The sequence below is a fragment of the Hemicordylus capensis genome, chromosome 14 (assembly GCF_027244095.1).
Source record: "Hemicordylus capensis ecotype Gifberg chromosome 14, rHemCap1.1.pri, whole genome shotgun sequence".
NCBI classification, from domain to species: domain Eukaryota; kingdom Metazoa; phylum Chordata; class Lepidosauria; order Squamata; family Cordylidae; genus Hemicordylus; species Hemicordylus capensis.
In genome coordinates, this window is record NC_069670.1 from 6798552 (window position 1) to 6812230 (window position 13679).

The 13679-nt window shown below is 43.9% G+C and overlaps 1 protein-coding gene across 3 annotated transcripts; it reads left to right on the top strand.

Annotated features, from left to right (window-relative positions):
• Positions 1-420: 420 nt before the first annotated feature.
• LOC128337613 (centrosomal protein of 290 kDa-like) lies at positions 421-12183 on the top strand. 3 transcript variants are annotated; one of them, XM_053278845.1, is made up of 7 exons: positions 421-555; positions 6312-6454; positions 7213-7293; positions 7838-7928; positions 9622-9808; positions 10505-10602; positions 11916-12183. In XM_053278845.1, exons 2-7 carry the CDS (start codon positions 6429-6431, stop codon positions 12075-12077), a joined length of 645 nt encoding a protein of 214 aa, XP_053134820.1. In that variant the 5' UTR covers positions 421-555; positions 6312-6428; the 3' UTR covers positions 12078-12183. The 3 variants fall into 3 exon arrangements, with proteins under 3 accessions (XP_053134820.1, XP_053134818.1, XP_053134819.1); XM_053278843.1 differs by having other exon boundaries at positions 433-529; XM_053278844.1 differs by lacking the exon at positions 421-555 and adding an exon at positions 1365-1557.
• Positions 12184-13679: the final 1496 nt, after the last annotated feature.

Here is a 13679-nt window from a genome sequence, read left to right on the forward strand (position 1 = left end):
GCTGTTTACGTTTTCAATGCGACTTGCCTGAACGGAGGCATTTTGCTGCTGATGAACAGCTAGTCTGGAAAGTGCCCTTGCGAAGAGAACTGGTCTTGTTCCCATAGCTAAGCAATGGCCACCCTGGTTGCATATGGAAGGGAGACTAGCAATGTGAGCATTGCAAGATCTTCCCCTCGGGATGGAGCCACTCTGGGAAGAGCATCTAGGTTCCAAGGTCCCTCCCTGGCAGCATCTCCAAGATAGGGCTGAGAGAGACTCCTGCCTGCAACCTGGGAGAAGCCGCTGCCAGTCTATGAAGACAATACTGAGCTAGATAGACCTATGGTCCGACTCAGTATCTGGCAGCTTCCTATGTTCCACCGTTCACACCCCTTTGTTAACGTCTCCCAGGGACATGGGGGCTTGCTTGGAGCAGAACCAGCTTGGTCTCCGGTCTCCATGGGAACCCAGAAGTTCTGACCGTGGGGCCTGAATCTACAGTCACCCGATGATGAACTCACTAAATGCCTTCCATATCCAACAGAAGGTAGACCGTTTCCTCTCCCAATTGAGGTGTGCAACCTTCCCTGTGTACTTGCAGTGTGGGAGTATGGCTCTGAAGTCTTCCCAAGGCATCATGAACACAAATACGACCAAAATTTATATTCTGCTTTTCAACAAACGTTCCCAAAGCGGTTTACAAAGCTATACATACATAAATAAAATGGTGCCCTGTGGTTTTATGGTTTCCATAGAAAAACAAATCACTCATAAATAAGATGGCCCCCTGTCCCCAAAGGGCTCACGGTCTGAAAAAGGAAACACAAGATAGACGCCAGCAACAGCCGCTGGATGGATGCTGTCCTGGGGATGGAGAGGGCCAGAGTCAATTCGACCCCTGCGGCAAATTCTTCCGTTGGCCATGACGCTTCCCTGCGGGAAAGATGCGTTGAGCTAAGACTGAGCAGAAACTGCAACACCGTCACTTTGTTCTCGACGGCGCCCGGTGAAAACCTTTCTGTTCACTCAGGCTTCTAAAAACTGGTTTTTAAAACTGAATTTCTTTTTTAAATTCTTAAAAATTTTGTATGGTATTTTGAATGGTTTTTGTTGGTGTTGGTTTTGTTGTTGAATGGTTTTTGTTGTTGTTGGTTTTGCATTGTGATTTAGATGTTTTAATTGAGTTTTTAAAAAATGAGTTGTGAACCGCCCGGAGAACAGTTAATTATGGGGCGGATAACAAATAAAGCTCATCATTATCGTTTATTATTATTTAAGACCGAACAGGCACGATTGAGGACAGCCCGCATTTGGGGGCTTTCCATGCATGGCGAATTCGTCCCAGATACGAAGCTCTTGAACTTCGGAGCCGGGAAGCTTCCGGCTCGAAACGGTCGTCAGGCTCCGCCTCCTCTGCGCACTTGACTGGCTGTCCCGAGTTCTGATTGGTTGTGTCCGTCGCAGTGGTTGAGGGGAGGTGCTTGAGCCCGCCCCCGGAAGCTTGGTCTCTGGGCTGTGTGTGAGGCCAAAGCACGTGGTCGGATGGCTTTGCCCTCCATCCATAGGTGCCTCCAAGTGAGTGGCAGTAGGGGTTGGTATATTTGTGTTCGGGGGGGCGACTCACGTGGTTTCCTCCAAGGTGCGGGCAGAAGAGCAACTCCTCTGATTGGGTTCGGGTAGCCTGGTGCTGCCAGTTCTCCTGCCCTCCGTTCTTGCTGTGCCAGAGATCCAGCCCCACCTATTAATTAATTAATTCCATTTTATTACCAGCACTACGGTCTCCCTGAGAAGCCCCAGAGACCAATCTAGCTGCTGTATTTTGGACCAACTGAAGTTTCCAAACTACCTACAAAGGCAGCCCCACATAGAGCGCATTGCAGTAGTCAAGCCTAGAGGTTATCTCATTGGGGTTGCCAGCTCAGGATTATTTTTCCCTGGCAGAGAGTGTTTGCCCTTCTCGATTCAACTGCGCATAACAGCCTTCCGTGTGTGTCCCTTGTTAGATCGTGAGGCCCTTTGGGAAAGGGGACCATTTTCTTTTTCTTTTTCTTTTTCTTTTTGCTATATACGCTGAGAGCTTCTTTGGTGATACGGCAGCTGCGTCTGTTCCTTGAAGATAATGATCTCAAAACTGTGGTGCGCTCACTGGCAACCGCTCGGCTTGACTACTGCAATGCGCTCTACGTGGGGCTGCCTTTACATGTTGTTCGGAAACTTCAGTTCGTTTAAAATGCAGCAGCCAGACTGGTCTTTGGGGTTTTCCGGAGGGGCCATATTATGCCCGTTTTAAAATAGTTGTACTGGCTGCCGATATGTTTCCGGGCAAAATGGTAATTAGCTTTAAAACGCTAAGCAGCTTAGGGCTGGGTTACCTGGGAGACAGTGCCTTCTTCAGTATGATCCCTCCCCACTACACTTTAAGGTCATCAGGAGAGGTCCGTCTCCAGCAGCCGCCAGCTCTCCTGGAGGCTTTACACACAGAACTTCTACCCTGAATCTCCTTCGAGCGAGAGTGTGTGTGTTCACACACCAGCAGCCAAACTTACCTTGAGGTCCCTTCGAGATCCTTGGACCCACTCCATGCACAAATTGGGCTTTGTCTTGAGAATTCTAGCGTATCTCAAGGTATTTCTGGGTTTTTTAAATGCTGGTTTTAAGCGACTTTTTCTGAAAATGCTGGAGTAAATAGGGAGAGGCACTGACATCAGATCATGAGCATGATAAGAAGGGTACTCTCTTTACAAACGCAGATGTAGCTCTCCAGTACTCTTTCCCTCTCCTCCTCTCCCACCATGGGCTAGAACAGGGATTCTCAACCTAGGGTCCCCAGATGTTGTTGGACTTCAACTCCCATAATCCCCAGCCCCAGTGGCCTTTGGTTAGGGATTATGGGAGTTGAAGTCCAATAACATCTGGGGACCCAAGGTTGAGAATCCCTGGGCTAGAAGGAAAACACAGAGGCCTGCCGTGTGAACTTGCATCAAAAGCAAACCCAGGAGAAGAGGGGTGGGGCTGCTTCCCTCAATGCCGCGAGAGTACTTCAAAGTGGCTTCGCTCAAAATTTACCTCGCAGCATGAAGCTATGTGCGAATAACTCCCTGGTGGAGACTCAGGATTGCATCTTCTCTGTAGCTGCTCCTGGGCTCTGGAATGTGCTCCCTAGGGATATTTGCTAACTTTTAAAAGTGGCGATTCTCTTTATGCAGCAGGGGGAGAGCAACTGGCCTTCTCCATCCCCAGCACAGCATCCCTTCAGTGGCTGTTGCTGGGGTCTATCTTATGTTTCTTTTTTAGATTGTGAGCCCTTTGGGGACGGGGAGCCTTATTTCTTTCTTTCTTTCTTTCTTTTGAAACTTTGGGAACTTTTTGTTGGTATATAAATATTCATTGTGATTGTATTAAGAGCACTGGCAGCCTTTAAATGAGCCCTAAGGACATCTCTTTATAGCCTAGCCTTTAGCGATTACTGAAATTACTAGTTTTAATTTTATTTGTTTTTAATAAGTTGTTTGTTTTGTTTTTATCTGTTTTAAAAATCCAACAAACAACGTTAGTTTAGTTTAGTTTAGTTTAGTTTAGTTTAGTTTAGTTTAGTTTAATGAATGAATGAATGTTTAGTTTGATAAATAAATAAGACAGGAATATTACCTTCTTTTTAAAAGTATCCACAAAGAACTGATGGCTTTTATATTATGCCCCTCCTTTCTGAGCAGCATTCTGAAATTTCACATAATGTGACTAAACCTTGTTCAGCAGCTTGCAAAATTCACCAATTGTGTTTGCTGGTCAATGACTGAATTAACTTCTCTATCTATCTACCAATTGTGTGTTAATAACAACTGTAGCTCCTTCCAGGTTCAAAATACCACTTGCAGGGGAGCAACCGCAGAAGAGATAATACAATTGGGGTCAAAGTTTGAGAAACGCTGATTTAACAGCAATATGCAAGGCTCTGGAGAAGAATAATTAATAATTAAAAATAAAATCAAACTTTTATTTGTTAGTTGCCTCATAACAAACTGTTCTCTGGCTCACAACTGTTCTCTGGCTCACAAACATTAAAAAAAAATCCAATAGAAACACACAAAACAAGATACAAAACAAAAAGTACAAAATACAAAACTTATTTATTTATTTATTTATGTAGGTAGGTAGGTGGTTAGTTAGTTTGTTGAAGCATTTAATATACCACCCCACTCCAAAGACTCTGGGTGGTGTACAAGGAAATGTAAATAAGTTAACATTAAAAATTACAATCAAAAATTACATTAAAAATTGCAAACTAAAATATATAATTGGGGAAAAAATTAAGTAAATTTCAGGGTAAATGCCCGGCGGAAAAGAAAGGCCTTCAATAAGGATGTAAAGACTGGTAAAGAGGGGGCTAAACGAATCTGAAGGGGAAGAGAATTCCAAAGAAGTGGGGCAGCAACTGAAAAAGCCCTTTTGCGGGTCCTAGAACTCCAGACCTCTCAAAAATCAGAGACCGACAAAAGGGACATCTGAAATGATCTAACAGGACGGGATGTAACTGGATGGGAGCGGCGGTTCAGTTTTTAAAAGCACAAGTGAACAGAAAGGTTTTTACCTGGTGTCTAAAAGAACAAAGTGATGGTGCCCAGCGAGCCCCACTGGGGAGGCTATTATACCAAAAGATGGGGTGCCACCACCGAAAAGGCCCTCTCCCTAGCAGCCACCCACTTCACCTCATTTGGCAGGGGCGCTTGGAGCAGCACCTCCGAATAAGTTCTTAAGCTCCGAGTCGGGACGTATGGGACAGGATGCTCTCTCTCCGGTAACCCGCTCCCAAGTTGTTTAGGACTTTCAAGGTTAAAACCAGCCCTTTGAATTGGACCTGGAGTGGACTGGGAGACGAGCATAGGACTGCAATGTGCCCTGCCCACAGGGTTTACAATCTATATTTGAAGCAGTGACTTGACAGATTGGGAAGTGGAAGTAATAAATTAAAGGGAGCTGACGTTAGATGACTTGTGCAGAGATGAACAATCAGTGCCCCAAAGGAGATGGCACGGAGCAGGGGTAGGGGTCTCTTCTTGGAGAGGAGAGCTGGTCTTGTGGTAGCAAGCATGACTTGTCCCCTTAGCTAAGCAGGGTCTGCCCTGGTTGCATATGAAAGGGAGACTAGAAGTGTAAGCACTGTAAGATATTCCCCTCAGGGGATGAAGCCGCTCTGGGAAGAGCAGAAGGTTCCAAGTTCCCTCCCTGGCTTCTCCAATATAAGGCTGAGAGAGATTCCTGCCAGCAACCTTGGAGAAGCCGCTGCCAGTCTGTGAAGACAATACTGACCTAGATAGACCAGTGATGAGCTGAAGCGCGTCCCTCTCAGCAAGCAGTTGGGCAGACAAGCATCTCCATCAGGCTGAATGGTCCTTTACTACATTGGCATGAGAGATGTAGGCACTGGGAATCCTATCTGAAAACAGAGGATATCTATAGCATTGATCCTGTATTTACCTAGAACCAAGACTGGGGTTTTTTCCCCTAAGTACTTTGGTGTTAGAAATCACGGAGCCATTTTTAATTCAGAGCCCTGTTCTTTAAGGGTACATACAGGAATAACGTGTATTTAACCTGTGTTTTAAGCCAATCATCTTAAATTCAGAATCCTGTTCTTTTAGGGGAAAGGTAAAGTGTGACGTCCAGTCGATTTTGACTCCTGGCACCCACAGAGCCCTGTGGTTGTCTTTGGTAGAATACAGGAGGGGATGACCATGGCCTCCTCCCGCGCAGGATGAGATGATGCCTTTCAGCATCTTCCTAAATCGCAGCTGCCCGATATAGTACCAGCGGGGATTCGAACTGGCAACCTTCTGCTTATTAGTCAAGCGTTTCCCCACTGAGTCACTTATGCTTTTGTAAGGGGGTTGTCAACTTCAGAGTTGTCTTCTATTTGGGTAGATATGATATTCTAGCAAAAAAAATAAATGTCCTTGTATTATAGGACACATGCATTATAACAATCCCTCCTTGCTTTGTGCAATATGACATTTGGAGAACTGTAGCAATTCTCCCGGTTTGGAAAAGTAGGAGCAGAGCAGGATTTGGAAACCTTTTGATAAGGCCATTTTTAAAGAACCGAAATGAGGGGGCTGTCTCACCCAGGGAGAACTATTAAAATGCATTAAGTAACTGTAGCCTATAACAGGTAATCCTCATCTGTTTCTAAGCTTGTGTGTGTGTGTGTTTCTGTCTGTCTGTCTGTCTGTGTTTTCATTTTTTCGTTTCAATTTTCTTTTCAGTTTCAATTTTCTTTTCAATTTTCAAATTTTATTTTCAATTTCAATTTTCTTTTCTTTTCAATTTTCCAGCTGAATCAAGAAAACCAGCAGCTGCTCAAGAGGCTGAGGCATGTCCGGCTAAGAAATAAGCAGTTAGAATATGATTTGGCACAGCTACAAGACCAACTGCATGGGCAAAAGAAGCTAATGCCTCTCTGTGTCACCAAGAGAGAGTAAGCATTTGAGAGACCTGCTTCTTTTTAGGAACCCAAGCTTCCTTCGAGGGGCCCGATTTGTGTACAGAAGTACAGTGATTCTGTATGCCAGCCCATTTTACAATCCCATTTCAAGTGGACGTAGCACTACAGAGAAATCATTGTACAGGGAGGGAGGGAGGCAAGCAAGAATGGTCCCCTTTGCTAAACAGGGTCTGCCCTGGTTTGCATTTGAATGGGAGACTACATGTGTAAGCACTGGGAGAGATTCTCCTTACAGGATGAGGATACTCTGAGAAGAGCATCTGCATGTTTGCATGCAGAAGGTCTCAGGTTCCCTTCCTGGCAGCATCTCCAAGATAGGGCTGGGAGAAACTCCTTCCTGGAACCTTGGAGAAGTCACTGCCAGCCTGGGTTGACAATATTGAGCTAGATGGACCAAGGGTCTGAGGGCTATAGGCTCCTTTCAGGTTCAAAATACCACTTGCAGGGGAGCAACCACAGGAGAGAGGGCTCTCTCAGCCCTGCCTTGGAGATGATGCCAGGGAGGGAACTTGGAACCTCAGATGCTCTTCCCAGAGTCGCCTCATCCCCTGAGGGGAATCTCTTCCAGTGCTCACACATCAAGTCTCCCATTCTTATTCAACCAGGGCAGACCTTGCTTAGCTAAGGGGACCAGTTCTACTTGCTACCACAAGACCAGCTCTTATTATATTAGCGAAATATGTTCACACAGAGTGGAGGACTTTTTAACACATTGCATGTATTTAATTCAGTGTGCCAGTTCAAACAGACATGCATAGAGGTGATGGAGGACTTCCCTACCGAGAACAAGAAATAGCGAAGGAAAATGCCAGGTAAGCTTTGCAAGGATCGCTAAAAGTATCTCCTCTTTTCACATGTGATTCGAAAGCAGTTTATTCGGTAACCAGTCCGTCTGCGTTCAGTGAGGTCTGCTTCCAGGCCTAAGATGTCAAAAGCAACCCCCTTTTCATTTTTGTTAAGGTTTGTTAATTTGAAGGCTTAATTTGAAAGTTTGAAGGTTTAATTTGAAGGCTTCTCCAAGATAGGGCTGAGAGAGACTCCTGCCTGCAACCTTGGAGAAGCCGCTGCCAAATTATGAAGACAATACTAAGCTAGATAGACCAATGGTCTGACTCAGTATATGGCAACTTCCTATGTTCCTATGTAACTGTCCACGCATTCACTTCCTCATTTGTATCTCCTCTTTCAATGTTTTTCATTAAACAACAAACAAACCTCAAGCAACTTTAAACATAACGGATGTAATGGACCAAACTGTCTGCAGCAATACGCTTCCATTCTTTTCACTAGGGTTTGCATAAGCAGTGTGTGTGTGTGTGTGTGCTGCCTTCTGAAGCTGGGTGTTTTCATTTCCAGAGTACTTCAGATGTACAAAAATCTACAGAAAAGATACAATAAAGAATTGAAAAGCAGCCAAGAACAAAGTGAAACCATCGCCACACTTTCTGTAAGTCTGGTGTGTCATAGAATTTGAAGCAAACTCTTTTTGAAAAGTGAGGTGGTTCACACAACCGGGTGGGTGTGTTTGCGGAGTGGGGAGGCTAGTTGTATTCACTTTTCCCCCAGACATGTGTTGGTTGTTTCTGGGAACGCAGACCACACTCCACAATAATCTGTGCTGCATGCCGTGGTGTGGAGTTCCAGAGGCCAGGACGGCATATTCCTGGTCTCCAGGAATCGCACAATGCACCATGCATTGAGCACAGGAGATGGATGTGTCTGTGTGTGTGGCTGGTCTGGCAGCAACCTGAGCTCACACACAAGCAGGAAGCGCAGGTTAAGGGAGCACTCATTCCCTGAACCTCGTTTAACGGCCGGGCTAAAAAGCTAGGAAATTGTTTGCATGGCTTACATGTTTCTTAGCACACGGCTGCTTATGTTGACATCACTGCAGCGGCTCTTGAAGCCAGCTGATCTCCTCAGCTGCCTCTGCTTCTGGTGGCTTGCAATTCCATGACCACATGTTCAAGTGATATATTGCAAACTGTCCGATTGTACGGTGACCAAGGCCAGATGCCAATGCCGTCTTGACCGCCCTGTCCTACCCATGTGCCAAATTTGAGCAGAAAGAGCATCCAGAGAGGAGTTTCCGTGGCTCTTGCATAATTGTGGAACTGCCTTTCCCTAGAAATCTGCCAGACTCCAAACCTGTATATTTTCCAGAAGAACCTGAAAATGTTCTTCTCTGTCTTGGCATGCAGTGGCTAGGATGAGTCAGATGTGGAATATCTGTGTTTTCATGAGAGCACAAGAACATAAGAACAGCCCTGCTGGATCAGGCCCAAGGCCTATCTGGTCCAGCATCCTGTTTCACACAGTGGCCCACCAGATGCCTCTGGGGAGCCCACAGGCAGGAGTTGAGGGCATGCCCTCTCACCTGCCATTACTCCCCTGCAACTGGTACTCAGAGGCACCCTGCCCTTGAGGCAGGAGGTGGCCTACAGCCCTCCGACTAGTAGCCATTGATAGACCTGTCACCCATGAACTGGTCCAAGACCCTTTTAAAGCCATCCAAGCTGGTAGCCATCACCACATGCAGAGAATTCCATAGATTAATTACATGCTGTGTGGGGAAGTGGTTCCTTTTGTCGATCTTAAATTTCCTAGCAATCAGTTTCATGGGATGTCCTCTGGTTCTAGTGTTGTGAGAGAGGGAGAAAAATTGCTCTCAGGGGAGAAAATGTCCCTGTCATAAGGGGTTTAGACTGCATGCATAGCAGAGAATCAGGTTATTGTTGGAATAGCCTTTCCTAACAGTTTGTGCCATCTTTGGGAGAATCCAAGGTCATAGGCTGATCCTGTGTGTGAGAGCAGAAATCACCCTGGTTTGCATATGGATGGAAAACTACATAAGATATCACCCTTGGGGAATGGGGCCGCTCTGGGAAGAGCACCTGCTTGCTTGCATGCAGAAGGTCCTAAGTTCCCTCTGTGGCAGCATCTCCAAGACAGGGCTGGGAGAGACTCCTGCCTGCAGCCTTAGAGAAGCCGCTGCCAGTCTGAACAGACAATGTTGAGCTAGATCTCTTCCATCCAAATGTCTCCATCCAAAGATCTCAGTCCATCCAGATGTGTTTAAGATGATATGCCCTTTCCTGTGCAGTTAAAAAAATAAAATAAAATTGATTATTTTATCACAGGTAAAGATTAATGATCTGGAATACCAACTTAAGTTAGCAAACAAAAAAGTGAAGACACTGGGAAGTAAAAAGACTTCGGCAAAGGGTAAAACCTTTCCAGGAGGAGACGCATTGGCAGCACCAAGAAACCTATCATCTTACAAGTGCTTGTGCGAAAGGAAGGGAAGCTGTTCCTGCAAATATTTAGGTAGCACCACATTTTACTCCCGTGCTTTTTGACACGTCCTGTTCCAGAAGGGAGAAGAATGTTAGATCCCTGCAGTGGATTTGTTAAGGATGCTGATCATCCTTATCTGTGAGTAAATATGCAAAAAGCAGCTGAGTTCTGGAAATAGGGGCAGCTCAAGTAGATGGAAACTTGACAATCAATGGAATACCACTGAGAGCCAGCATGGCATATTGGTTAGAGGGAACTCAGGTTTCCTACTAACAGGACTTAATACTAGCAATGCTTTCTCAGAACAGGATTTTTGAAGAAAATAAGATCATTCACACAATCAAAAACTGTGTTCTTCCCGGGTTTTGGAGCTGTGTGTGCTTCCAGTTTTTGGTTGGGTGAAGGAAAACCTGGGTAGAGTGATTGTGTGGAAGCAAGGTAAGAGGAAAACCTGGATCGCTTTTCCTCTTATCTTACTTCCAGAGAATCACTTCTACCCAGGTTTTCCTCCTACCTTGGTTCCACACAACCAAAAATTGGGAGCACACACACAGCACCCAAATCTGGGTAGAGCACAGTTTTTGATTTTATGAATGGCCTCAACAACTATTTCAATCTTCTCTAAAAATATAAGCATCTTTTGAAAATTATGAGCATGTAACATGATGTGTATTTTCATGAGCTCTTCATTTTAAAGGGTTCCCCCCCCCCTTTGTTGTGCCACAGATCAGTTGCTTTTTGAGATTCAGCATCTGAAAATGGAAAATGAATCACTGTCCAAAGAAAGAAGAATGTTGAGAAATGAGCTTGCTGCGTTAGACAAGGTAACACGTTTGCAGGTTCATGTTGCGACGTACTGGGGAAATGCAACTGCACATGAAAACATCTTGATGTGCATGTGTGTGGGAGAAATTCGTTGGCATCCAGCATTTGGGGTTTTATGCCTCCCCTCCATAACAGATGCTCTCTGTATAGTCTGCTCAAAACCGATTGAGTTTGCCATCTTTTGGGCAGGGGGCAGATTCAGTGCACAACCTGTTGCATTCACTTTTCTGTGGGTTGAGGCAAGCAATTTGCAAATTTCTAGTTTGTAATACAATTTGAAAATAGATATAGATCAGGATATGTGGCTGGGGAAATGGTGTACAATCTAATAGATGCACATTTATTTTTCCTTATTAACAGTTTTTCTTAAACTGTGGCCTGATTCACACAATTGTTTAAATCTAGGTTTAATGTGGGTTACTGACATTAGCATGATGGTGTGGACATTAACCAAGATGGTTTATGGCCTGAAACGAATCTGAAATTCTTGTCTTGGTGTGGATTCACACAACGATGCTAATGTTGGTAATCTGCATTAAACCTAGATTTGAACAACTGTGTGAACCAAATCTATATTTGGTTTATGATATTCTTTTGAGGGGAGGGTGTCAGATGCACAGCTTGAGTCTGGCAGTTATAAAAAAAAAAAAAAACACCCCTAAGAATATTTTTGTGCAGAAAGGAAATGTTTAATTTTAAAGAAAGTTTTAAATCTTACATATTCCATGGATTAGAAACCCAGAAATGTGAGCAATTGAGTTCAGTCCATTGACTACACAAGTCTGAGCAGGGGTGGGTTGGAGAGATGATAAAAATACATTACTGTAATTAAATCTTCAGTGCTACTATATAAACTTGGCAGGAACAGCCATTTTCTCAGTGAATTACTCTATAAATAGAATTTGGAATGGATGCTTTTTGTGAGTTGGTGTATTGTGATAGAGAAGAGCTTCCAGCAGTGAGCAGGTGAGGTTAACTTCAAACGAAAACCTGGATCTGTTAGAAATTAAAGGGAATAATATTAGACTCACACTAAAGTTTATCACAAATATTGTTTGAGTTATAAACCCTAGAAGGGACAGAGGTTTTGCTGAAGTACTTCATTGGGAGATACACTTTAATGTGACTGTTGCTGGTGTCTGTCTTGTGTTTCTTTTTAGATTGTGAGCCCTTTGGGGACAGGGAGCCATCTTATTTATTTATTATTTCTCTGTGTAAACCACCCTGAGCCATTTTTGGAAGGGCAGTATAGAAATCGAATTAATGATGATGATGATGATGATGAAAGGTTGTATGCTGCATTGTTTTACAGGATTTTTTTGATGAAATAGAAGACTTAAAATATGCTCTTCAAGAAGCCATCAAATTGAATAACCAATATGAACAGTGTTTCAAGCACCTGAGTTCAACATACGGAATCACTTTTACAACAAAGCTGATCAATGGAAACAATCGTGCAGCTTTATATAAATAACATCTTCAACCAAGGATTTGGTTGATAATCAAAAAGTATTTAATTGTACTTGCGCAAGAGCACTGGGAGGAAAAGAAATAAATAAAAATAACCGGAAACCATGCTATATATGCGTATACTCGCTTTATATACTTTTGTCCTGTCCTAGCTTACACTGCTTCCAGCCCCAGTAAAGATCCTGGTCTGGGAGACCTCCAACCACACTGTGCTTGGTTGTTGGATAGGGACAGTTACTCATCCTCTGCTAAGTATAAGTAAGTCACCACTTGAAAAGCATGTAGCTGTTGGCCCTATCCAGAACTCAAGCAATTGTGTACAAGAGCATACACATGGATTCTAACCATGTGATCAGGAACCTTTAGGAACATAGGAAGCCGCCATATACTGAGTCAGACCACTGGTCTACCTAGCTCAGTATTGTCTACCCGGACTGGCAGTGGCTTCTCCCAGGTTGCAGTCAGGAGTCTCTCTCAGCCCTATCTTGGAGATGCTGCCAGGGAGGAAACTGGGAACTGTCTGAGTGCAAGCAGGTAGAAGATGTTCTTCCCATCCCCTAAGGTTGTGGTTCATAACATGAAGCCCGTCTGCCAGATGTTGCTGAACTACAACTCCCAGCATCCCCAGCCATAGGCTGCTGGGAGTTGTAGTTCAGCAACATCTGGTACACCCCATGTTAAGGACCACTACCCTGAGGGGAATATCCTACAGTGCTCACATGTGCTGGGGATGCTGGGAGTTGTAGTTCCACCGTGACTACAAAACAAAAAAATGCAGATGATGACCAAACACTGAAAATATAGATAAACACTGGAAATGTATATTCAAAAATAATAAGCCAGTAATAAATAATCCATAACATTAATAAACAAAAATCATGAATCTAAACTAAATACTTCCACAAGAAAAACAATAATAAAATATGCAGTAATACTCAAACCAACTGGTAACATATAATACACAAAATGCCTTCTCACAATGCAGAATACACCAATAAAAGCATGTGCAATAATAGTCAAAAGTTGAGGAAGGAGGTATAACTGAGCCAGGCAAAAATTGGACTGCAGGATGAATAGGCAAAGTCAAGTATCAAAATGGAAGTGGAAGATGGCAAAAGCACTGCGTCAGACGAGGTCTCAAAAAGAGGTGTGGACGTCCTCAATGGCAAAATGCTTAATACCATCCGCGCAGAAGTGAAGATGTAAAATCACAAACATGCTGATAGCAGAGAACCCGTTGAGCATGCTTCCATAAATAAGCTGACCTGGATCAGAGATAAAGCCCACTGCATGTGCTTGTGGAGAAAAACAAACTTCATGAATCAATGTCGTTCATGAATCAAAGTCGAACGGCTCTTCCAGATATGTGCCGTTTCGCCCACAAAGCTTCATCAGCCGGTACAGTATAAACATACAATATACAAAATGAACATAAATACAGCCAGGAATGAATCCCTACAGTGAATATATTGTAAAGAAAATGCCCTGATATGAGATTGCATACAAACCTCCAAAACAACATTAGTACCGGTACCCCATTTCTTAAGCTTAACTCAGTTTTATAGTCCTTTCCGGCATCAGTATCTGCAAGAAACTCTCCAATTTA